The 24,949-nt window shown below is 48.8% G+C and overlaps 2 protein-coding genes across 5 annotated transcripts in view; one reads left to right on the top strand and one right to left on the bottom strand.

Moving 5' to 3' along the window:
- The window catches only part of LOC141221119 (uncharacterized), a 48,506-nt gene extending 38,903 nt beyond the window's left edge, over window positions 1–9,603 (bottom strand). The window contains exon 1 of the mRNA XM_073666458.1: window positions 9,363–9,603. Within this exon, the coding sequence (XP_073522559.1) occupies window positions 9,363–9,434 (72 nt within the window). The 5' untranslated portion in view covers window positions 9,435–9,603. The remainder of the gene's footprint in view (window positions 1–9,362) is intronic.
- Window positions 9,604–11,508: 1,905 nt separating this feature from the next.
- Window positions 11,509–24,949, top strand: part of LOC141221125 (uncharacterized) — a 130,193-nt gene continuing 116,752 nt past the window's right edge. For 2 of the 4 annotated variants that reach the window (XM_073666475.1, XM_073666479.1), the window contains exons 1-2: window positions 11,513–12,033; window positions 14,810–14,881. The gene's annotated coding sequence lies outside the window, so the exon portion shown is untranslated. Of the gene's footprint in view, window positions 12,034–14,809; window positions 14,882–24,949 lie in introns of all 4 variants that reach the window. The other 2 variants (XM_073666477.1, XM_073666476.1) reach the window with 2 other exon arrangements.

Genomic DNA, 24,949 nt, shown 5'->3' on the forward strand with positions numbered 1-24,949 from the left:
CCCGCTCCCTTACAAGGGCCGCCCCCTTGTATAGTAGCTCAGAGGTTCCGCCTCCCGGACCCGTTACAGTTTGCTCGGGCCATGGAACCCGGTGGCAACCAAGCTCCCTCGCTCTCGGACCTCTGTCTTGAACTGTCCCGTCAGAGGTCCCAACAGGAGACCATCCTGGGTCACCTGCGGAATGTTAATACTCGCCTGAACACTCTGTCTGATCCACCAACAACCTCCGCCAGTACCATGGTATCCTTTTCCGGACCCCGGCTCTCTGCACCTCCTCGCTTCGGAGGCGACTCCGTCCTGGCTCGGGGCTTCATAAATCAGTGCACCCTGCATTTTGAACTATTATCCCACCAGTTTAACTCCGACCGAGCCAAAATTGCCTTTATCATGTCCCATCTCACCGGGGAGGCCCTGGCCTGGCTAAATCCTCTATGGGAGAGAGGAGATCCCCTGGTGTCTGACTTGCCTGCCTTTCTCATGGCTTTCCGGAAAGCCTTCGACGAACCCGGACGGAGGACCTCATCCGCATCTTCTCTGCTTCGCCTCCGTCAGGGAAGCCTCACCGTGGGCCAATATGCCATACGGTTCCGTACCCTTGCCTCGGAGCTGGCCTGGGATAACGAAGCCCTGGTATCCGTCTTCTGGGAGGGTCTGTCCGGCCGTATTAAAGATGAACTTGCTGGTCGGGACATTCCTACCACTCTCGATGATCTAATAACCCTTGCCACCCGGATTGACCTACGGTTCCAGGAGCGTGCCAAAGAGGTCACCCGTGAGAGAAGGATTCCACGTCTAGCTCCTACTTTCCAGGAACCCGTCATTCCTTCCGTTTCTCCACAGGTACACTCTCCTGAGCCTATGCAGGTCGACCAGACCAAGATGGTCAAATCCCGTCAGGATTTCCGCCGTGCCGAGGGGAGCTGCTTCTACTGTGGCAGTAAGGAGCATCTGATCCGTGCCTGCCCGGAGAGGTCGGGAGAACGCCTGTATCTAGGTTCACTCAGAGGGGTCGATCTAGACAAAAATAAATCCTCTCCATCCCTGCTGTTGTCAGTCTCAATCATCTGCGGGGAGAATCGTTATTCCGAACTAGCCCAACTTGACTCTGGAGCAGCCGGAAATCTTATTTCACAGTCCCTGGTGGAGAAATTCCGCATCCCCACCAAACCTCTGGCTGTACCCTTGTCTGTTGTTGCCGTGGATGGGGGCCTCTTACCTCGCCCCATCCAATTCATCACCGAATCCATTACTCTGCAGGTGGGAATGCTGCATTCAGAGAGTATCTCCTTTCACGTTCTGCCTGGTCTCCCTCACGCCCTCTTGCTAGGTCTGCCTTGGCTCCAGAGACATGCACCCGTGCTTGACTGGCAAACCGGAGAAGTCCTTCACTGGGGACAGGCCTGTCATAAAACCTGCCTGGTTCCCGTCCATTCCGTCCGTCCCTCTCCTATCCCAGCTAATCTACCTGGACTTCCGATTCCTTATTGGTCTAGTGCTGATGTCTTTGTTAAGGAGGAGGCAGAGACATCACCACCTCATAGACCATGTGACTGCCCCATCGATCCCGCCAGAGTAATGCAGGTGGCTCCCGTGAGTCTAAATTGTCTCCCTCCTGGTAAGACGTTCGTATCGGTACCTGATCGGGAGAGAATCCTACACTGGGGTCATTCGTCTAAACTAGCTGACCACGCCGGTCGGAAAAAGACCCTCCAGCTTATTACCCGACACTACTGGTGGCCTAACCTGCACAAGGATGTTATGGACTTTGTTTCTGCCTGTGTGTCCTGCGCCCGCAACAAAGTTCCGAGACACCTGTCGGCCGGCCGCCTTCTTCCTCTGCCAGTACCTGCTGCCCCCTGGCAGCATTTAGCGATGGACCCTCCTCAATTCCGTCCTGGGGATAAAGTCTGGCTCTCGTCCAAATATGTCCGACTCAAGATCCCTTCCTATAAGTTAGGGTCTCGGTTCATCGGCCCACTGGTGGTCATCGGTCAGATCAACCCGGTAGCCTATAAATTGAAACTCCCGGCCAACTTACGGATCCCTAACTCCTTCCATGTATCTCTCCTCAAACCTGTGGTACTTAACTCTTTTTCTAAGTCTACAGGTACGCCTCCTGCTCTGGTTTCTGCTGAGGACAAGTTTGAGGTAGAGAACATTCTTGCCAGCAAAAGGGTAAGAGGAAAGACCTTTTTTCTGGTAGATTGGAGGGGGTTTGGTCCTGAGGAGAGAACGTGGGAGCCCCGGGAGAACATCCATGCCCCTCTCATCCTAGCTAAATTTCTGTCTGGCCTAAAAAAGGGGGGGCCTAAAGGGGGGGGTACTGTAGCGCTGGCGTCCCTGCCCTCTGCTAGGCAGGGACGCTGCTCCCCTCACCGCTCTGCTCCGTGCCCGGCGTCCTCTCCCCGCTCTGCTGTCAGCGCGCGCTCCTGCCCGGCGTCCTCTCCCCGCTCTGCTGTCAGCGCGCGCTCCGTCCCGGCGTCCTCCTCCTGCTCTGCTCTCGGCGCGCGCTCCTTCCCGGCCCCTGTGCTTAGGGCGCGCGCGCGCTCCCCTCCTCTTAAAGGGGCCGCGCGCGCCGCCCTAAAGAGTCCCCGGCCAATGGCCGGAGGACTTCATCATATAAAAGGCACCTCCTCCAAAATGGAGGTGCCCGAGCAATGTTGTTTGCACCTGTGTCTCACCTGTGCTTCAGCCCTCAGGTCCCGTTGCCAGTTACCTGCCAGTTACCTGCCAGTTTCCTGCCAGTTTCCTGCTAGTTACCTGCCTGATTCCTGCCTGAATACTTGTTACCTGCCTGCCTGCCTGAGGTCCGACGGTCTGCCTTACAACTCCGGTCAGTCTGTCTAAGGACCAACTTGTCCGCTCACCTGGGAGCGCACATCAGCTACCTGCCTGCTTGCCTGAGGTCCGACGGTCTGCCTTACAACTCCGGTCAGTCTGTCTATGGACCAGCTTGCCCGCTCACCTGGGAGCGCTTCTCCGCTACCTGCCTGCTTGCCAGCCCGGAGGCTCCGTTGTCACGTGCTGTGACCACCAGCTATCTCAGAGACTCTTGCCCGCTCACCTGGGAGCGCATCTCCGTTACCTGCCTGCTTGCCAGCCCGGAGGTCCCGTTGTCACGTGCGGTGACCACCAGCTATTCCAGAGACTCTTGCCCGCTCACCTGGGAGCGCTTCTCCGTTACCTACCTGCCTGCCAGCCCGGAGGTTCCGCCGTCACGTGCCGTGACCACCTGCTATTCCAGAGACTCTCGCTTGCTCACCTGGGAGCACACATCTACCATCTGCCTGCTAGCCTACCCGGAGGCTCTGCCATCACAGGTCGTACCTACCCCTTACCCAGAGACTGCCCTGATCACTTGCCGTAACTCCCTGTCCGTTCACCCAGAGACTGCCACCCGCTCCCTTACAAGGGCCGCCCCCTTGTATAGTAGCTCAGAGGTTCCGCCTCCCGGACCCGTTACACGGATAAAAGTAGCCCACGTCCCTGAGTGTACCGTGTGGTGCTCACCCGTATGGCCGGTGACTCGGGGCCTTCTAATGGCTTCCGCTCCACGATGGCGGTGCTGGTCCCACTCTTGTGACCGTGCCTTCGGGTTTCTGGGCCAGAGGACCTGCAATCCCCTGCCGGTCGGCTTCTGCTGCTGGGTAAGAGTTAGTCCCCACAGCCTCGGACGCCGGGTCCGGTAAGAAAGTCAGGGCGAGCTCTGCAGCTGCCAGCCCCTGACTCTTTGTAACGCTGCTCCCACAGAGCTCCTGTTGTTTCTTTCTATGCTGCTTCTCTGTCTCTACTCTCCTTGACTGACTAACCCTGCTTCAGCCCCGGGTTTATATAGGGGAAGTTCTTCCCCTCCCAAGACTGGGCAGGAGGTGTGGCATGCACAGGATCCCTGACCAAAGGACCTCCCACCTGCTCTCAGACATAACATTACATTACTGTGGAAACCAGACCCCTGGGGTGCCACATCTTCCTGGATCATGGCTGAGCACCTGGGGTGGTACAAGATGGACCTGAATGTCCCGGTCATGATTGGTGTCTGCGGGTGTCTGCGTTGGAAACCTGCGCAGTGTCAGCATGGGCTCTGTGCGGTGTCTGCGCGGTGTCAGCGGGTGTCTGCGTGCAGGCAGACATAGGTCTATGTGACACTACTACTCCCATCGGTCTATGTCTGTCCCCCGTCCACTAGTGGCAGCAGAATCAGCTCGATGGGAGCAGTAGTTCCTATCAGCCTGATCCTGCTGTTAAAATTGCCCTAATGTGTCCGTAAAACTGCCCCATATGTTATTTTTGGCCCCCATAGGTTTATATTTTTGCCCCTATACATTTTTTATTTTTTGTATGCCCCCATATTTTTTTTTTTGGCAACCTATTTTTCTTTAATTAATTTAAAGTCCCCATTTTTTTTTGTTTGGTCCCCAATTAATTTTAAAAATACATTTCATTGGTGGCCAGTGGTTGCCTAAAGAAATTTAGTTTATACATTACCTGTTCCCGCCGATCGCCACCTAAAATAAAGTAAAAAATAAAAAAAATACACCTATACTCACCTATACACCTATTTCCCCGAAGCCCTCAATCTCCTGTAATAAAATATAAAATAAAAAAACACAATTTCATCCTTACCCCTCCGTAGTAGTCCACGAGTGTCCCATGAAGATCTCCAGTTTAGAGCAGCCACATAAAATGTGACCGCTCTAAACCGCTGCCGCCGCTAGAATGACGGGGCCGTAGAGAAGCCTCGTCATTGCATAAGCGAGTTCACCGGAGTTCAGGCAGCGCTACTCTGGTGAGCTCCTTTATGGCCCCGCTGACCGTGAGAAATTCCCACGGTACAGCAGGGCCGTAAGGGGGGTCACCGGAGCTGCGCTGACTGAATGCACTCCGGTGACCTCAGTCAGTGCCTCACACTGCCGGGAGCGGACGTGTTCCCGGCAGTGTGAGCTTACAGCAGCCATGACAGCTGTGCATGGGAGAACATCGCAGGAACGTGGACAGGTAATTATTTTTTTTTAAGAAATTAATAATTAAATAAAATTGTGTGTTTTATTTCAAATAAATAATTATTTTCTGGGTGTAGTGTGTGTTTTTTCTTTTTAACTCTTTGTAGGTTAGTAATGGGGGTGTCTTATAGACGCCCCTCATTACTAACCTGGGCTTTATGGCAGCTGGCGCTGACATGAACCCCACTACTATTACCCCCTGCCACCGCACCAGGGCAGCGTGGAAGAGCGAGGCTAAGCGTCAGATTTGGCGCACAAATATGATGCGCCAAATCTGGGGAGGCTGAGGGCTGATATTATAGCCTGGGAGGGGGCCTATAACCTTGGCCCCTTTCTAGGCTATTAATATCAGGTCGCAGCTGTCCGCCTAGCCTTTGCTGGCTCCAATTTATAGGGGGACACTATGTCATTTTTTTTTTGGGTCCCCCTGTAGAATGGACAGTAAAGGCTAAGCTAACTGCTGCGGCCTGATATTAATAGCAAGGGAAGGGGCCATGATCCTTGGCTACTTCCCAGACTATATCAGCCCTCAGCCGTCTGCTTTCCCTCTGCTGGTTATTAAAAATACGCGTGAACCCACACATTTTTTTTTTTTAAATACATTGAAATGTAAGATTATTATACATCGTATGCGTGACCAAGCATACATTGAAATGGGTCTGTGTGTGTTTCCGGTATGTGTGGAAAAAGTCATCACCATTCGTACCGGAGATTCTGACGTGTGAAAGAGCCGTAATTGGATACTGGGTGAGGAGTGTGTGTGTGTGTGGAGGGGTGCCCATGTATACACACGCGTACATATCTGCATAGAGTATGTATGCGTATATATATATTTTTTATATTAATTACAGGGGCTGCAGTTCTTGTGGCATCCTAAATACTTCCAAAATGGTGAATAGGGATTTGACTAGGAAATTACATTATTGGCCTTTTTTTTCCCCACTAACTTTATTTGGCTTCAAAAACGCTTAAAAAACGTTTACAAAACACATCAAAAAAGCGTCAAAAACGCACATAGAATCCGCATGCATTTTTCTGCCAGGGAGATGCAGAAATGGTCAGGAAAATTTCTGCTTCATTTCTGCGTCGTGGGCACATAGCCTTATTCACAAGCGGTAGGGAGCTGAGTTACAGGATGACACTCATGGTTGAATATTGTTCTGCACCTGCAGACAGGCAGATCCTGGGAACCTCTGGTTTCATCAAATCTGAATATTTCTTCCTCAGCGCTGCTCTGTTTCTGCTCTGAGGTAATTCTTCCTAATATGAAGACTATCAGCTCCCCTTATTGTGTCTGTCCCCTTTTTAAGCGCAGCAGTCAGGGAGAAGGTAGGTATCTCCTTCACCTACAAAATGGCTTCCTCTTCTCAAAATGTCTGACCACCAACTGCCTCTTCAATCCTTAACTACCTCACAGGATTTAACTCCTCCCACTCCCATGTGACTGTTAGAGCTGCAGTCATTGGCTGACTGCCCAGAGGCGTTTTTCCAGAAGCTTCTGCGTATTAAACAGAGCTTGGTCACATGATCAAGCCTGTTAGAGGAAGATTAACCCTTTTTGTGCTGCCTGTCAGCAGGTCTCACAATTTATATAAAATGCAGTTTACACAAAAAAACACAGCATTTATATGAAACACACTATATATCCGGTATCCCATAGGGATAGGATCTTGGAGATGGGAATACCTCTTTAATTCTTCTGAATATTAAGTTATATCATTAATATTAACCCCCTTTACCCCCGAGGGTGGTCTGCACGTTAATGACCAGGCCAATTTTTACAATTCTGACCACTGTCACTTTATGAGGTAATTACTCTGGAGCTTCAACGGATCCCCCTGATTCTGAGACTGTTTTTTCGTGACATATTGTACTTCATGATTGTGGTAAAATTTCTTCGATATCACTTGCGTTTATTTGTGAAAAAAATGGAAATTTGGCGAAAATTTGGAAAATTTTGCAATTTTCAAAATTTTAATTTTTATGCCCTTAAATCAGAGAGATATGTCACACAAAATAGTTAATAAATAACATTTCCCACATGTCTACTTTACATCAGCACAATTTTGGAACCACAATTTTTTTGGGGTAGGGAGCTATGAGGGTTAAAAGTTGACCAGCGATTTCTCATTTTTACAACAAAATTTACAAAACCATTTTTTTAGGGACCACATCACATTTGAAGTCACTTTGAGGGACCTTTATGACAGAAAATACCCAAAAGTGACACCATTCTAAAAACTGCACCCCTCAGGGTGCTCAAAACCACATTCAAGAACTTTATTAACCCTTCAGGTGCTTCACAGGAAATTTTAGAATGTGGAAGAAAAAAATTAACATTTAACTTTTTTCACAAAAATGTTACTTTAGACCCAATTTTTTTTTTTCGCAGGGGTAACAGGAAAAAATGGACCCCAAAATTTGTTGTGCAATTTCCCCTGAGCACGCAGATACCCCATATGTGAGGAAAAAACACTGGGCGCACGGCAGGGCTCGGAAGGGAAGGAACGCCATTTGACTTTTTGAATGTAAAATTTGCTTGAATAATTAGCGATGCCATGTTGCGTTTGGAGAGCCCCTGATGTGCCTAAACAGTGGAAACCCCCCACAAGTGACACCATTTTGGAAACTAGACCCCTCAAGGATTTTATTAAGGGGTATAGTGAACATTTTGAACCCAGAGGTACGACACAGAATTTGATAATATTAGGTCATCATATTGAATAAGTTGTCATTAGTGCTCGCTACATGATTTTGCATCAGGTACTCGGGTATGCACAATGTATCGCGGGTGATCGAGTCCCCGCTCGCATGTTTCATGGTTACTAGACACCCAAAAAAAAACATGCGGGGATCGCTCGTGCATGGCAGGCAATCCCTGCGAGGTTTTTTTGACCACAATGCATATGGGGCGGAGACTCGAGCACCCGCTATACTCGGTGCATACCCCAGCACCCAATGCAAACTCAAGTAGCGAGCACTTGCGCTCGACACTAGTCGCCATATCCTCATCTTTTTTTTTTTAATTTTGAAAAAAATCACAACCCCATCACAACCCTAACCCCAAACCCAGCCCTAGCCCAGCCCTAACCCTAGAGTTTATTTTTTACGCCGTTCCTCGTGCGGTATAAGTGATTAGATTACTTTATTCTTCGGGTCGGTGCGATTACAGATACCAGATTCATATCGGGTTTTTATGATTGACAGCTGTCACACACTAAAAGACGCATTTTTTTTTTTAAAAACAAATCTAGTTTTTGCATCGCCATATTTTGAGAGCTATAATTTTTCCATGTTTTGGCAGACAGTCATGTGACGGCTTGTTTTTTGCGGGACGAGTTGACGTTTTTATTGGTGCCATTTTCAGGCTCGTGACATTTTTTGATCACTTTCTATTCCAATTTTTGGGAGGCAGAATAAACAAAGAACAGAACTTCCAGAATTTTTTTAATGTTTTTTTTATTCTGTTCCGCGTGTGGTAAAATTGACAAGGCAGCTTTATTCTTCCGGTCAGTACGTTTACAGCGGTACCACATTTAAATCATTTTTCTGTGTTTTGGAGCTTTTACACAATAAAAGCTATTTTATAGAAAACATTTTTTTTTGCATCGCTTTATTCTGAGAGCTATAACTTTTTTATTTTTAAGTTGATGGAGCTGTATGGCGGCTTGTTTTTTTGCGGGACAAGATGGTGTTTTCAGCGATACCATTCTTATTTACATTCGCCTTTTTGATCGCGTGTTATTACATTTTTTGTTTGGCGCTATGGTGATAAAGTTTTTTGCTTTGTTTTTTTGTTGTTGTTTTTTTACCGTGTTCACTGAAGGGGTTAACTAGTGGGACAGTTTTATAGATCGGGTCGTTCTGGACACAGCGATACCAAAAGTGTACTTTATTTATTTTTATGTAAATATGTGTATTTAATTAATATTTTTTCCTTTCTTTGTTGTTGTTTACCTTGTCTCTGGACGGGACATCAACTTTTCCTGCCCGGATCGCTGATCTAATACTCTGGATTGCTTGCATCAGGTGCTGCATGTACGGTGAATGTCATCAAGAGGTTAAATGGAATCTGTCACTAAATTATTGCCACTGACTGGCAGCTTTCTGCCTATGCACAGTGTACAGAGAGCGGCCAATCAGGGCTGTGGGTGGAGCTATACAGAGCTCAGAGCACTACTAGAGCTACAGCAGAAAAAACAGGGATTTCATCACAACTGCAGCGAGCAGCCCAGTAAGTGACCGATCGCTGGAATCAGGGTCTCTGCCCCCACATCATGCTGCTCTCAGATCAGATAGCAAAACCTGATGTCAGACGTGTTCCATAACACAATAAAGCTGATAGAAATGTAGAGGAGTTACCTCTCCGCTCAGCAGGGAGATGATCTCCAGGGTGAAGTGTAATAATCTTCTGGTGGTCTCGTCCTCGTCCATCCTCGGGGGGTCATTCAGGAGGAGGAGGGATGAACACTGGATCAGCTGGAGGGATCTCGGCTGATAACAGAGAGCAAGAGCTGCCCACAACCAGGACGGAGATCTGCACTGAGAGCTAGAGGACCTGTGGTGACGTCACCGCCATGTGATCAGGGGCGGAGCTCAGGAGAGAAGTGGTGAAGGACCTGTGGTGACATCACTGCCATGTGATCAGGGGGGCGGAGCTCAGGAGAGAGGTGGAGAAGGGCCTGTGGTAATGATGACGTCACCACAGCTCCTCCCCCTCAGTGCAGCAGACGCTTCATACTTATTCTGGATCTCTGTTCTCTCTGTTATCAGCCATTATACAGAGACCTGCGCCCAGGAGACATTATATACAGAGCAGAGAACATTCCCCGCAGATTATATTCCTGGAGACAAAACAGGATCTGTGTGACGTCAGCACTGAGGAGATTCCAGGAAGAGACCAGTGGTCAGTGATGTCTTGTAGATGTGATCGGAGCCTTAGTTACAGGATCCATCGGTTGTGGTCGGTGATGTCTTGTAGATGTGATCGGAGCCTTAGTTACAGAATCCATCGGTCTTGGTCGGTGATGTCTTGTAGATGTGATCAGAGCCTTAGTTACAGGATCCATCGGTCGTGGTCGGTGATGTCTTGTGGATGTGATCGGAGCCTTAGTTACAGGATCCATCGGTCGTGGTCGGTGACGTCTTGTGGATGTGATCGGAGCCTTAGTTACAGGATCCATCGGTCGTGGTCGGTGATGTCTTGTGGATGTGATCGGAGCCTTAGTTACAGGATCCATCGGTCGTGGTCGGTGATGTCTTGTGGATGTGATCGGAGCCTTAGTTACAGAATCCATCGGTTGTGGTCGGTGATGTCTTGTAGATGTGATCGGAGCCTTAGTTACAGGATCCATCGGTCGTGGTCGGTGTCGTCTTGTAGATGTGATTGGAGCCTTAGTTACAGGATCCATCGGTCGTGGTCGGTGACGTCTTGTTGATGTGATCAGAGCCTTAGTTACAGGATCCATCGCTCGTGGTTGATGACGTCTTGTAGATGTGATCGGAGCCTTAGTTACAGAATCCATCGGTCGTTGTCAGTGACGTCTTGTAGATGTGATCGGAGCCTTAGTTACAGGATCCATCGGTCATGGACGTCTTGTAGATGTGATTGGATCCTTATTTACAGGATCCATCGGTCGTGGTCGGTGACGTCTTGTAGATGTGATCGGAGCCTTAGCTACAGGATCCATCGCTCGTGGTTGGTGACGTCTTGTAGATGTGATTGGAGCCTTCGTTACAGGATCCATCGGTCGTGGTCGGGGACGTCCTGTAGATGTGATCGGAGCCTTCGTTACAGGATCCTTCGTTCGTGGTCTGTGACGTCTTGTAGATGTGATCGGAGCCTTAGTTACAGGATCCATCGGTTGTGGTCGGTGACGTCTTGTTGATGTGATCGGAGCCTTAGTTACAGGATCCATCGGTCGTGGTCGGTGATGTCTTGTAGATGTGATCGGAGCCTTAGTTACAGGATCCATCGGTCGTGGTTGGTGACGTCTTGTAAATGTGATTGGAGCCTTCGTTACAGGATCCATCGGTCGTGGTCGGGGACGTCTTGTAGATGTGATCGGATCCTTAGTTACAGAATCCATCAGACGTGGTCGGTGACTTTTTGTAGATGTGATCGGAGCCTTAGTTACAGGATCCATCGCTCGTGGTTGGTGACGTCTTGTAGATGTGATTGGAGCCTTAGTTACAGGATCCATCGGTCGATGTCGGTGACGTCTTGTAGATGTGATCGGAGCCTTAGTTACAGGATCCATCGGTCGTGGTCAATGACGTCTTGTAGATGTGATCGGAGCCTTAGTTACAGGATCCATCGGTCGTGGACGTCTTGTAGATGTGATCGGATCCTTAGTTACAGGATCCATTGGTCGTGGTCGGTGACGTTTTGTAGATGTGATCGGAGTCTTAGTTACAGGATCCATCGCTTGTGGTCGGTGACGTCTTGTAGATGTGATCGGAGTCTCAGTTACAGGATCCATCGCTCGTGGTCGGTGACGTCTTGTAGATGTGATCAGAGCCTTAGTTACAGGATCCGTCGGTCGTGGTCGGTGACGTCTTGTAGATGTGATCGGAGTCTTAGTTACAGGATCCATCGCTCGTGGTCGGTGACGTCTTGTAGATGTGATCGGAGTCTCAGTTACAGGATCCATCGCTCGTGGTCGGTGACGTCTTGTAGATGTGATCGAAGACTTAGTTACAGGATCCATCGGTTGTGTTCGGTGACGTCTTGTAGATGTGATTGGAGCCTTAGTTACAGGATCCATCGGTCGTGGTCAGTGTCGTCTTGTAGATGTGATCAGAGCCTTAGTTACAGGATCCATCGGTCGTGGTCGGTGACGTCTTGTAGATTATTATTATTATTTATTATTATAGCGCCATTTATTCCATGGCGCTTTACATGTGAAAAAGTGGTATAATACAAGAACAATTACAATAATCTTGAACACAATGTGACAGCGACTGGTACAGGAGGAGCGAGGACCCTGCACGCGAGCGGTGGTTACTGCAGGTTGTTGGCTTGTCGGAAGAGGTGGGTCTTCAGGTTCCTTTTGAAGGTTTCCACGGTAGGCGAGAGTCTGATATGTTGGGGTAGAGAGTTCCAGAGTAGGGCGGAAGCACGGGAGAAATCTTGTATACGGTTGTGGGAGGAGGAGATAAGAGGGGAGGTCGCGTGCAGGTATGTAACGGGAGACTAGGTCGGAGATATATGGAGGAGACAGGTTGTGAATGGCTTTGTATATCATGGTTAGGGTTTTGAACTGGAGTCTCTGAGCAATGGGGAGCCAGTGAAGAGATTGACAGAGAGGAGAGGCCGGGGAATAGCGGGGGGACAGGTTGATTAGTCGAGCAGCAGAGTTTAGGATAGATTGGAATGGTGCAAGAGTGTTAGAGGGAAGGCCACAGAGCAGGAGGTTGCAGTAGTCAAGACGGGAGATGATGAGGGCGTGCACTAGTGTTTTTGCAGATTCATGGTTTAGGAATGTGCGGATCAGGGAGATATTTTTGAGTTGGAGTCGGCAGCATAGGCGGATTATAATGAGGGCAATCCGGGCGACCGCCCAGGGCCCCGAGCCTGTAGGGGGCCCGCGGCTCCGGGCGGGGTGTCTAATGCCGGATTGCCCTCATTATATGTGCGGGCCGCCACGGCACATACCAGTAGCAGTGGTGGGAGGGGGCGGCCGCCGCTACTTCTTCATCGGCCGGGCCAGCACTGCAGCAGTTAACTTCCCTGTGCTGGCCCGGCCGCGTCACTGCTAGGAGACACGGCCCTGTGCGCGGCCGTGTCTCCTAGCTCTGACGTCGCGCAGTGCGCCCCGGCCTGCACTGCTGCAACGGAGAAGAGAGAGAGCAGGCAGGAGGAACGGAGCCGGTGAGTGTGTATGTGTGTGTGTGCAGGTGTGTGTGTGTGTGTGTCTGTGTGGGCAGGTGTGTGTGTGTGTGTCTGTGTGGGCAGGTGTGTGTGTGTGGGCAGGTGTGTGTGTGTGGGCAGGTGTGTGTGTGTGGGCAGGTGTGTGTGTGTGGGCAGGTGTGTGTGTGTGTGTGTGGGCAGGTGTGTGTGGGCAGGTGTGTGTGTGGGCAGGTGTGTGTGTGTGGGCAGGTGTGTGGGGGCAGGTGTGTGTGTGGGCAGGTGTGTGTGTGTGTGGGCAGGTGTGTGTGTGTGTGTGTGGGCAGGTGTGTGTGTGTGTGTGGGCAGGTGTGTATGTGTGTGTGTGTGTGGGCAGGTTAGAAAGTCTTGCCCTGTTGAACACTACACCTGACTTGAGGCCACCACCTCTTGGTTGTCCAATGTTCTTGCTTCTCTAGGGCTCTTCTCAGATATTCATTATACCAGCTCCCCAGAATACCAAAGCTAGGGTGGGTGACCGCGAGCCCTGGTGGTGGTCATAACTGCGGCCACCCAGGGGCAATACTCCATAACAACAATCCCCTGAGGTGGTGTAGGATGTAAGGACCTATCCACACTACATTCAGCGCTGCATTCAGGTCTTTACACAAGGCTTACAACTGAATCCCTGAAATTCAAGGATTGTGCTGTCTGAAATGAGACTTCTGAAAGCCGAGCAAATGGAGTCTAAAGATTCAGACTTTAGCCTCGGTTTGCCTTTGTTCAAATCAATGGCTATGTCAAGGCCCATCTGAATGCCATTTTTCAGGGATTTAGATAGAAGCCTGGAAAGAGGAGATGAATGCATTGCAAAATTCAGTGTGAATAGGCCCTTATATCTGGAGTCTTGATATTGATGCCACATGCATTTTACTTGTTTTTAACTTAAAAAAAAAATACACACACACAAATTATACACACACACACTATACATACACACACACACACTATACATACACACACATTATACACACACACTCACACTATACATACACACACACACAGATGTGTGTGTGGGCGTGTGTGTGTGGGCAGGTGTGTGCGCATGTGTGTGTGTGGGCAGGTGTGTGTGTGCGCGCAGGTGTGTGTGTGTGGGCAGGTGTGTGTGTGTGTGATGTCTGTCTGTCTGTGTGTGTGTGTGTGTGTGTGTGTGTGGGCAGATGTCATTGTGTGATGTCTGTTTGTATGTATTTTTGTGTTTCAAATGTGTTTATGCGTGTCTGTATATGTTTGTGTGTGTGCATGACTGCATGCTACGTGCGCCCCCCGCTGTGTATAGATGGCTACGTGCGGCCCCCCGCTGAGTATAGATGTCGCCGTGCGGCCTCCTGCTGAGTATAGAGGGCTACGTGCAGCCTCCCGCTGAGTATAGATGGCGCTGTGCGGCTCCCTGCTGTCTCTGGGGGGAGCGCCGTGCGGCATCTATACTCAGCAGGAGGCCGCACGTAGCCATCTATACATGTATACTCAGCAGGAGGCCGCACGTAGCCATCTATACACGTATACTCAGCAGGAGGCCGCACGTAGCCACCTATACACGTATACTCAGCAGGAGGCCGCACGTAGCCATCTATACGGTGCCATCTATACTCAGCAGGAGGCCGCACGTAGCCATCTATACATGTATACTCAGCAGGAGGCCACACGTAGCCATCTATACATGTATACTCAGCAGGAGGCCGCACGTAGCCATCTATACACGTATACTCAGCAGGAGGCCGCACGTAGCCATCTATACGGTGCCATCTATACACAGCGGGAGGCCGCACGGCGCCATCTATACACAGCGGGAGGCCGCACGGCGCCATCTATACACAGCGGGAGTCTCAGTGCTTTGCAAGAGTAGTCAATAAATTCTGCTTGACTAATTCTGAGCACCATAAAGTCTGGTTCGCTTCTAACCTGCTGTCTTCATTTTCAGCTTGCTGAATTCTAACTCATTTACTGTCATTCGAGACGATGCCTTTGCTGGTCTCTTTCACCTTGAATACCTGTAAGTGCTCCACTTAATGTCATATTTTTGATTCTGTTCTTCTTCATCTTTTGGCATGTGCAATTGTATGAGCAAGTATTCATATGAATTTATGACCTACTTAAACCTTCGAGGACCTTAAATTTTATTCAATCACATTTTTTTCCAGTTTAACACTATGGGACATATATGTGCCTTGGTCCTCAAAGGGTTTTTAAAGGGGCTGCAAACATAAATACGAAAAAAATAATTCAATTAGTGCTTTTTGTGTTCATTTAATTTTTATTTGAAGTCCATTTTTTTTATATACCTTGAAATTAAGCCCTACCCCATGGAATGAAGCCCTACCTACATGACATCTGAGAGCTACATGGATCCCGCTTGTGAGGTGCCTGTCCGTCACTACTATTCAGTTTTAGGGTCCACTCACTAAGCCATATATTCTCTCATGCAAGAGAATAGGGCCAATTATGCTAATGACACTGGGCTCAAACTCTGTCAGAGCTTCAACTGAGTGTGATCCGATTCTCTCGCAGCACAGATATGGAGAAGATGGAGAACTTAATTTCTCCATCTTCTCCATAGTCTCTGTGAGTGTTCATCGGGCTGCACTTGGATGACATCCGAGTGCAGTCCAATGTTTTACGTGCACCCATAGACTTGTATGGGAGCACATGGTCCGAATATCAAATGAGATTATTTTCTCATGCCAATAATCGCAGATCTGCACTGTCCCATAGTATAACATAGAGCCGAGTCCTATCCGATAAAACATCACATAGCATTCGGCCGTGTTATACGACAGTGTGAACGAGCCCTTAGAGTCAAGGAATATTTACATGCAGATGATGATATTACTCTCCCAGTGTATATTTTTTTAGGCGAGTTCATAGTAAATGCTTTGCCTTTTTGACATGTGATCAACTAAAGAACAAGAAAGATTTAGGACCTCCCCTATAGAGAAACGGAAAATTGTTTGGAGGACTTGTATGTCCTTTTTTATTTATTATGAGAAAATCATAAAAGATCCCGTTTTTTAACCATGCTGTGACTTTCTGCTGAGGGAGAGGGAGAGAGCTGCCCTATTCAGAGTCTGTAATAAGACCTGCTGACAAAAGGGTTGAAGATACAGTCTAATGTGAATTAACAATGAAAAAAGTTAATTTCACAAATGGCTTGTATTTTTTTTAATACAAACTTTTTTGTGTTTACAGCTCCTTTAAAGGGAATCTGTCATCAGTTTTTTGCCACCTAATCTGAGAGCAGCATAATGTAGGGTTAGAGGCACTGATTCCAGTAATGTGTCACTTACTGGGCTGCTTAGTGTTGTTTTGATAAAATCATTGATTTGTCAGAAGGTAATTGACTAGTAAGTTCTGTAGGACCCCACCCCCATCACTGATCAGTAGATTTGTGTACACTGAGCATGGGCAGAAAGCTGCCAATCAGTGGTGTGGGCGGGGCTATACAGAGCGCAGCATTCAGAGAGCTGCTAGATCTGCAGCAGATAAAATGGTGATTTTCTCAAAATGACAACAAGCAGCTGAAAAAGTGACACATCGCTGGAATCAGGGTATCTGCCCCTATATTGTGCTGCTCTCAGATGAGGCAGCACAATTAATATTGTGCCAAATTAATTTCCCGTGAACTATCACATGATCTATCACAGGGGATCAGGTGACATGTCCTAGAACTGAACCTTGGGGGACACCGACAGATAGGTCTGAGCCTTAGTTACAGGATCCATCGGTTGTGGTTGATGACGTCTTGTAGTGATCGGAGCCTTAGTTACAGAATCCATAGGTCATTGTCGGTAACGTCTTGTAGATATGATCGGAGCCTTAGTTACAGGATCCATCGGTCGTGGTCGGTGTCGTCTTGTAGATGTGATCAGAGCCTTACACTGTGTGTAGAATTATTAGGCAAGTTGCATTTGTCGTCACTGCTTTCTGGTTCTTCTATCCTTTAGTATACAGGCCCGGAGAGAATAAGACACAAGACAGGTAGTATGCGTCAACAGACTCTATCTTTATTACAAAGCATAGGGTTTATATACACCCTGGAGGCAGAAACGGATTTACCATATATGGTCCGATCATTCAATTTAACTGTGCAAACAAAAAACTGGTTTCTGTTCTTGTGATGCCTATGCATGTGTTGAAACATTTACTCAGACACATTCTGATGACTAGCAAGGACACTTTAGTTTCTATTGATACAAGGAAGGAACATTTAGTTGTTGTTGTTGACCTAAGGTAACCGTCAGACTTATATAGCATAGATGTGGTCTTTGACTTGAGGGACCTCATCTTCTGCAATAACATTCTGTCCTTTTGTCCCTTCATTTATCAATATGAATCTCTATATTTTCTTTTTCTTTTAGTACAACGCTGAATACACATTAGAAAAAGCTTAAAAACCAAATAAACTGCAAGACACATTAGCAAAACCTGAAAAATAGCTTGCACTATACCAGCCAACCACCCACCGATACCTTTAAACCAATTGGCGGGATTCAGAAAGGAAAAGGTGTTTGCCCACCAGGAATCCTGGTTCTTAAGGTTGGCCTCATCATAAAGCTTCCTTAATTTTACAACATCTTCTAATTTATGTTTGAGTGTCAATACACTAGAATTATCTATATAGTGGCAACACGCAGGCCCTATTATCTGGCACATTCCTCCTTGTGCCGCAGTCAAATAATCTAGTACAAGGGTATGTTGGTTCGTGACAATAATCAATTGATTTTGTACTGCAAGAGACCCATTAACTACTTCTAAAATCCCCCAGATCTGATCATCCAAATAATCTGTAGCCTCAACTAATTTATCCCACATTTGCGTCAGCATAGGATATATAAACAATGCACTGAAAAACTTATTTACCCCCCCCCCCATTTGAACTATGTGGGGTCACCCATTCGGCCTAGGATTGTTATCCGCGGCTCTTTTATGTAGTGTATGTTTCGGAATAGACAAAGGATCTAGCTGGTCTGGGGTAACAATATAAGTTGCGGGTGTCAATCTGGCTAAAGTACAAGTTCCTGTCACTCCTACTGGGAGCCACTTGAATGCCTTGTCTCCACATACCCAATACATGGATGAGGGAAGATCCCATAATGCTGAATGTTGCAGTATTAAACGGTGAACTAAATCAACAAACTTGGAAACATTAGACATCATACACCACCCAGGCTGCTGACCTAAGGAAGAACAATACCCTGCGTCGGGCGCACCACAAGTGGGGGCACCCTGCTCGTAACTTGAACTGTCACTACATTGTAGATTGCCAGGTACGTCGGCACAGGTATCACTTGTCCCGTTTTTAAAATAAATATTGTTCACCCAATCACGGGTGTGTAGATATCTTTCCAACAGGGAAGGTTTAAATGCATCACTAGTGCCTGAGGTGGGCTTGAAACTTACTTTTAACCCTTGTTGAGGTATCTTACCAAAATCAGTAATATCTGTTTTGTTTCGGGGTACCCACTCCCCTCCTTTAAAAGCTAGATATAACCCGGGGATTACTTGACCTGTCAGGTTCCCTTGCCACCAAGGAAATTTTGTCCATCCTACCACAGGAATCCCAATGGTGGTATTCCATAGTCTCTGCGTGGAATTATTGGCCAAAGTATCTGAGCAGTTCACCCAAAAGTTTATCTCTTCCCATGAGACTGGGACAGCGAGAAAGGGTATGCTAGTGGACGTCACAGGGGCATGTGTACATATCCAACAATTAGCAATAGTTTGGTTTTGCTCCTTTAGTCCATTGATTAGAGCAAGATGGTGTTTAATGAATCTATTGTCATCTCCATTTGTGGTGCCTAACGTAGTCCATGCACCTGTGGTCGCAAAGATGCAGGTAAGTATAAACAGTGTCTTCATTCTTTGTCCGCTGGTTCTCCTAGTATCTTTTTGCAATGGGATGCGTGGATCCAGGCCTCTTTTCCCTCTAGCTTAACGGCTGTGCTTGTGGTCAGCAGAACTTGAAAGGGTCCGTCAAACCGTGGATCTAGACTTTTCCTCACGTGTCTTTTTATAACCACCCAGTCTCCAGGTTGCAGCGTATGGCTGCTAGAGTCTTGATCTGGATCTGGAAGAGAACTGAAAACATTATCATGTATTTGCTTGATCTTTTTGTGTAAAGCCCTCACGTAGGAACTTTGCACATGGTTGTTCATTTCTAATGCTTGCGGATAGAAACACCCTAGGCTGGGTACGTTGCCAAACAATATCTCATATGGAGAGAATCCAGTCTTTTTACTGGGTGTGTATGTTACTGAAAACAGAGCAAGCGGTAAACAATCTGGCCATGGTTTTCCTGTCTCAGCCATGGCTTTCTGAATTTTTAATTTCAATGTCCCATTCAGTCTTTTCACTTTACCACTACTTTGTATGGGGGTATGGAATGCTTGTTGAATTCCTAGAGCTGACATGACTTCATTCATTATTTCACCCGTGAATAGTGTTGAGCGATACCTTCCGATATCGGGAAATATCGGATCGGATTGGATCGGACCAATACCGAAAAAGTATCGGATATCGCCGATTCCGATACCGGAAACCAATGCAAGTCAATGGGACAGAAATATCGGAATGAAAATAAACCCTTTCTTTCCTTGTAGGTTAATTCTACATGAAGGAAAACAACTAAGAATAATGTAGAATGTATTGGTGGAGGTGGGGGAGACAATAAAGGCATAGAGGTTTAGCCCAATCAAATGGAATAGCATGAATTAATATTTTTTTTTAAGACGTTCTGAGTTACGGAAATATTGACTATGTTAAGTATTTTTATATTTTGTCAGATATTTATGTTTCACTACTTCCATGCTCTTCACCTTCTTTTTTACTTCTCCCACACTTTCTCCTTCATCATCCTCAGCATCTTTTTCATCCACTTCTTCTTCAACTTCTTCATCTTCTTCTTCTTCACCTTCCTCGTATTATTCTTTTTTTTTACATTCTTCATATTCTACTTCTTCATCTTCTTCATCTTCTTCTTCTTCATCATATTCTTATTTGTGGCAGGCATTCCTGTAGTTGTTATCTATAAAAGGTTGGACATTACACCTTTCGTTCTGCCCGTCACAAAAGATTTACAACAGGATTTGTCCGCGTTCAGTTTGGCCTGCAGCAGCAGGTCTTTTCCAGGGGCACCACGAGGAGGAACGGACTCACCCCCATACACTGCTTAGTCATCTTCTGCTTATAATTTAGATATTATCTTTTGCTCTGATTTTTAGTCTTATGCTTAATGTTCTTCCGCTTTTTGTTCTGCAGCTTCTTGTATTTCTGCTTCTTGGTTTTCTGTCTCTTGTTCTTCTGTATCTTGGTGCTTGTCTTCTCTTCTTTGTCCTCTTGGTCAACTTCTTCAGGGTCATCTTCTTGGTCTTCTTCGGGGTGGTCTTCAGGGTCGTCGTCTTCGGGGGTCCTCGTCTTCGGGGTCCTCGTCTTCTTCGGGTTGGTCTTCTGGGTCCTCGTCTTCGGGGTCCTCGTCTTCTTCGGGGTGGTCTTCAGGGTCCTCGTCTTCTTCGGGGTGTTCTTCAGGGTCCTCGTCTTCTTCGGGGTGGTCTTCAGGGTCATCGTCTTCGGGGTCCTCGTCTTCTTAGGGTTGGTCTTCAGGGTCCTCGTCTTCAGGGTCCTCGTCAGGGAGATCTAGAGTGATTACCAAGAACCATTTCAAAAAGCTTGAACTTGGAAATGTAGCAGAAGGTACAAGAAAGCTGAGGAACTACCGAGGACCAGCTGACGGTACTTGAACCCGGATGGGTAGCAGAAGGTACAAGAGCCAATGGAACTGCCGAAGACCAGCTGACGGTACTGGAACTTGGTTACTAAGCAGGAGATACCTGTGCCAGAAAGCACTACCAAGGACCAGCAGACGTTGGTGGAACTTGGATACCGAGAAGGAGGCACCTAATCCAAAGGCACTGCCGAGAACCAGCTGATGGTACTGGAACCCGGATGGGTAGTAGAAGGTACAAGAGCCAATGGAACTGCCGAAGACCAGCTGTCGGTACTGGAACTCGGTTACTAAGCAGGAGGTACCTGTGCCAGAAAGCACTACCAAGGACCAGCAGACGTTGGTGGAACTTGGATACCGAGAAGGAGGCACCTAATCCAAAGGCACTGCCGAGAACCAGCTGACGGTACTGGAACCCGGATGGGTAGCAGAAGGTACCCATGTAAAAAAAAGTTCAAGGCCGCGAGCCGGCCGCAGTTACCAAAACCCACAGTCCTACAGGGGGTGCTTGTCCTATTGGCACTATGGCACCAGCCTTCATTGCCAGATCCCGCAGCCCACATAGGAGTCACCTAAACTGCAGGCACCATAGAGTCGGCTAACCCGACCGCAACACGACAGGACAACGCATTGGAGGCAAAGCGACGTTGACACTACCCGGAAACAGCTGGCGTGCTGGAACCAGGCTGGGCAGGAGGGAGTACCCATGCCAAAGTCACTGCTGAGAACCAGCTGACGGTACTGGAACCCGGATGGGTAGTAGACGGTACAAGAGCAAATGGAACTACTGAGGACCAGCTGACGGTACTGGAACCCGGATGGGTAGCAGAAGGTACAAGAGCCAATGGAACTGCCGAAGACCAGCTGACGGTACTGGAACTCGGTTACTTAGCAGGAGGTACCTGTGCCAGAAAGCACTACCAAGGACCAGCTGACGTTGGTGGAACTTGGATACTGAGAAGGAGGCACCTAATCCAAAGGCACTGCCGAGAACCAGCTGACGGTACTGGAACCCGGATGGGTAGCAGAAGGTACCCATGTAAAAAAAAGTTCAAGGCCGCGAGCCGGCCGCAGTTACCAAAACCCACAGTCCTACAGGGGGTGCTTGTCCTATTGGCACTATGGAACCAGCCTTCATTGCCAGATCCCGCAGCCCACATAGGAGTCACCTAAACTGCAGGCACCATAGAGTCGGCTAACCCGACCGCAACACGACAGGACAACGCATTGGAGGCAAAGTGACGTTGACACTACCCGGAAACAGCTGGCGTGCTGGAACCAGGCTGGGCAGGAGGGAGTACCCATGCCAAAGTCACTGCCGAGAACCAGCTGACGGTACTGGAACCCAGATGGGTAGTAGAAGGTACAAGAGCAAATGGAACTACCGAGGACCAGCTGACGGTACTGGAACCCGGATGGGTAGGAGAAGGTACAAGAGCCAATGGAACTGCAGAAGACCAGCTGACGGTACTGGAACTCGGTTACTAAGCAGGAGGTACCTGTGACAGAAAGCACTACCAAGGACCAGCAGACGTTGGTGGAACTTGGATACCGAGAAGGAGGCACCTAATCCAAAGGCACTGCCGAGAACCAGCTGACGGTACTGGAACCCGGATGGGTAGTAGAAGGTACAAGAGCAAATGGAACTACCGAGGACCAGCTGACGGTACTGGAACCCGGATGGGTAGCAGAAGGTACAAGAGCCAATGGAACTGCCGAAGACCAGCTGACGGTACTGGAACTCGGTTACTAAGCAGGAGGTACCTGTGCCAGAAAGCACTACCAAGGACCAGCAGATGTTGGTGGAACTTGGATACCGAGAAGGAGGCACCTAATCCAAAGGCACTGCCGAGAACCAGCTGATGGTACTGGAACCCGGATGGGTAGCAGAAGGTACCCATGTAAAAAAAAGTTCAAGGCCGCGAGCCGGCCGCAGTTACCAAAACCCACAGTCCTACAGTGGGTGCTTGTCCTATTGGCACTATGGAACCAGCCTTCATTGCCAGATCCCGCAGCCCACATAGGAGTCACCTAAACTGCAGGCACCATAGAGTCGGCTAACCCGACCGCAACACGACAGGACAACGCATTGGAGGCAAAGTGACGTTGACACTACCCGGAAACAGCTGGCGTGCTGGAACCAGGCTGGGCAGGAGGGAGTACCCATGCCAAAGTCACTGCCGAGAACCAGCTGACGGTACTGGAACCCGGATGGGTAGTAGAAGGTACAAGAGCAAATAGAACTACCGAGGACCAGCTGACGGTACTGGAACCCGGATGGGTAGCAGAAGGTACAAGAGCCAATGGAACTGCCGAACACCAGCTGACGGTACTGGAACTCGGTTACTAAGCAGGAGGTACCTGTGCCAGAAAGCACTACCAAGGACCAGCAAACGTTGGTGGAACTTGGATACCGAGAAGGAGGCACCTAATCCAAAGGCACTGCCGAGAATCAGCTGACGGTACTGGAACCCGGATGGGTAGTAAAAGGTACAAGAGCATATGGAACTACCGAGGACCAGCTGACGGTACTGGAACCCGGATGGGTAGCAGAAGGTACAAGAGCCAATGGAACTGCCGAAGACCAGCTGACGGTACTGGAACTCGGTTACTAAGCAGGAGGTACCTGTGACAGAAAGCACTACCAAGGACCAGCAGACGTTGGTGGAACTTGGATACCGAGAAGGAGGCACCTAATCCAAAGGCACTGCCGAGAACCAGCTGACAGTACTGGAACCCGGATGGGTAGCAGAAGGTACCCATGTAAAAAAAAGTTCAAGGCCGCGAGCCGGCCGCAGTTACCAAAACCCACAGTCCTACAGGGAGTGCTTGTCCTATTGGCACTATGGAACCAGCCTTCATTGCCAGATCCCGCAGCCCACATAGGAGTCACCTAAACTGCAGGCACCATAGAGTCGGCTAACCCGACCGCAACACGACAGGACAACGCATTGGAGGCAAAGTGACGTTGACACTACCCGGAAACAGCTGGCGTGCTGGAACCAGGCTGAGCAGGAGGGAGTACCCATGCCAAAGTCACTGCCGAGAACCAGCTGACGGTACTGGAACCCGGATGGGTAGTAGAAGGTACAAGAGCAAATGGAACTACCGAGGACCAGCTGACGGTACTGGAACCCGGATGGGTAGCAGAAGGTACAAGAACCAATGGAACTGCCGAAGACCAGCTGACGGTACTGGAACTCGGTTACTAAGCAGGAGGTACCTGTGCCAGAAAGCACTACCAAGGAGCAGCAGACGTTGGTGGAACATGGATACCGAGAAGGAGGCACCTAATCCAAAGGCACTGCCGAGAACCAGCTGACGGTACTGGAACCCGGATTGGTAGTAGAAGGTACAAGACCAAATGGAACTACCGAGGACCAGCTGACGGTACTGGAACCCGGATGGGTAGCAGAAGGTACAAGAGCCAATGGAACTGCCGAAGACCAGCTGACGGTACTGGAACTCAGTTACTAAGCAGGAGGTACCTGTGCCAGAAAGCACTACCAAGGACCAGCAGACGTTGGTGGAACTTGGATACCGAGAAGGAGGCACCTAATCCAAAGGCACTGCCGAGAACCAGCTGATGGTACTGGAACACGGATGGGTAGCAGAAGGTACCCATGTAAAAAAAAGTTCAAGGCCGCGAGCCGGCCGCAGTTACCAAAACCCACAGTCCTACAGGGGGTGCTTGTCCTATTGGCACTATGGAACCAGCCTTCATTGCCAGATCCCGCAGCCCACATAGGAGTCACCTAAACTGCAGGCACCATAGAGTCGGCTAACCCGACCGCAACACGACAGGACAACGCATTGGAGGCAAAGTGACGTTGACACTACCCGGAAACAGCTGGCGTGCTGGAACCAGGCTGGGCAGGAGGGAGTACCCATGCCAAAGTCACTGCCGAGAACCAGCTGACGGTACTGGTATCCGGATGGGTAGTAGAAGGTACAAGAGCAAATGGAACTACCGAGGACCAGCTGACGGTACTGGAACCCGGATGGGTAGCAGAAGGTACAAGAGCCAATGGAACTGCCGAAGACCAGCTGACGGTACTGGAACTCGGTTACTAAGCAGGAGGTACCTGTGCCAGAAAGCACTACCAAGGACCAGCAGACGTTGGTGGAACTTGGATACCGAGAAGGAGGCACCTAATCCAAAGGCACTGCCGAGAACCAGCTCACGGTACTGGAACCCGGATGGGTAGTAGAAGGTACAAGAGCAAATGGAACTACCGAGGACCAGCTGACGGTACTGGAACCCGGATGGGTAGCAGAAGGTACAAGAGCCAATGGAACTGCCGAAGACCAGCTGACGGTACTGGAACTCAGTTACTAAGCAGG

This window comes from Phyllobates terribilis, unplaced genomic scaffold, assembly GCF_046119375.1.
Source record: "Phyllobates terribilis strain yellow unplaced genomic scaffold, ASM4611937v1 Scaffold_318__1_contigs__length_2195899, whole genome shotgun sequence".
In the NCBI taxonomy this organism is placed as follows: domain Eukaryota; kingdom Metazoa; phylum Chordata; class Amphibia; order Anura; family Dendrobatidae; genus Phyllobates; species Phyllobates terribilis.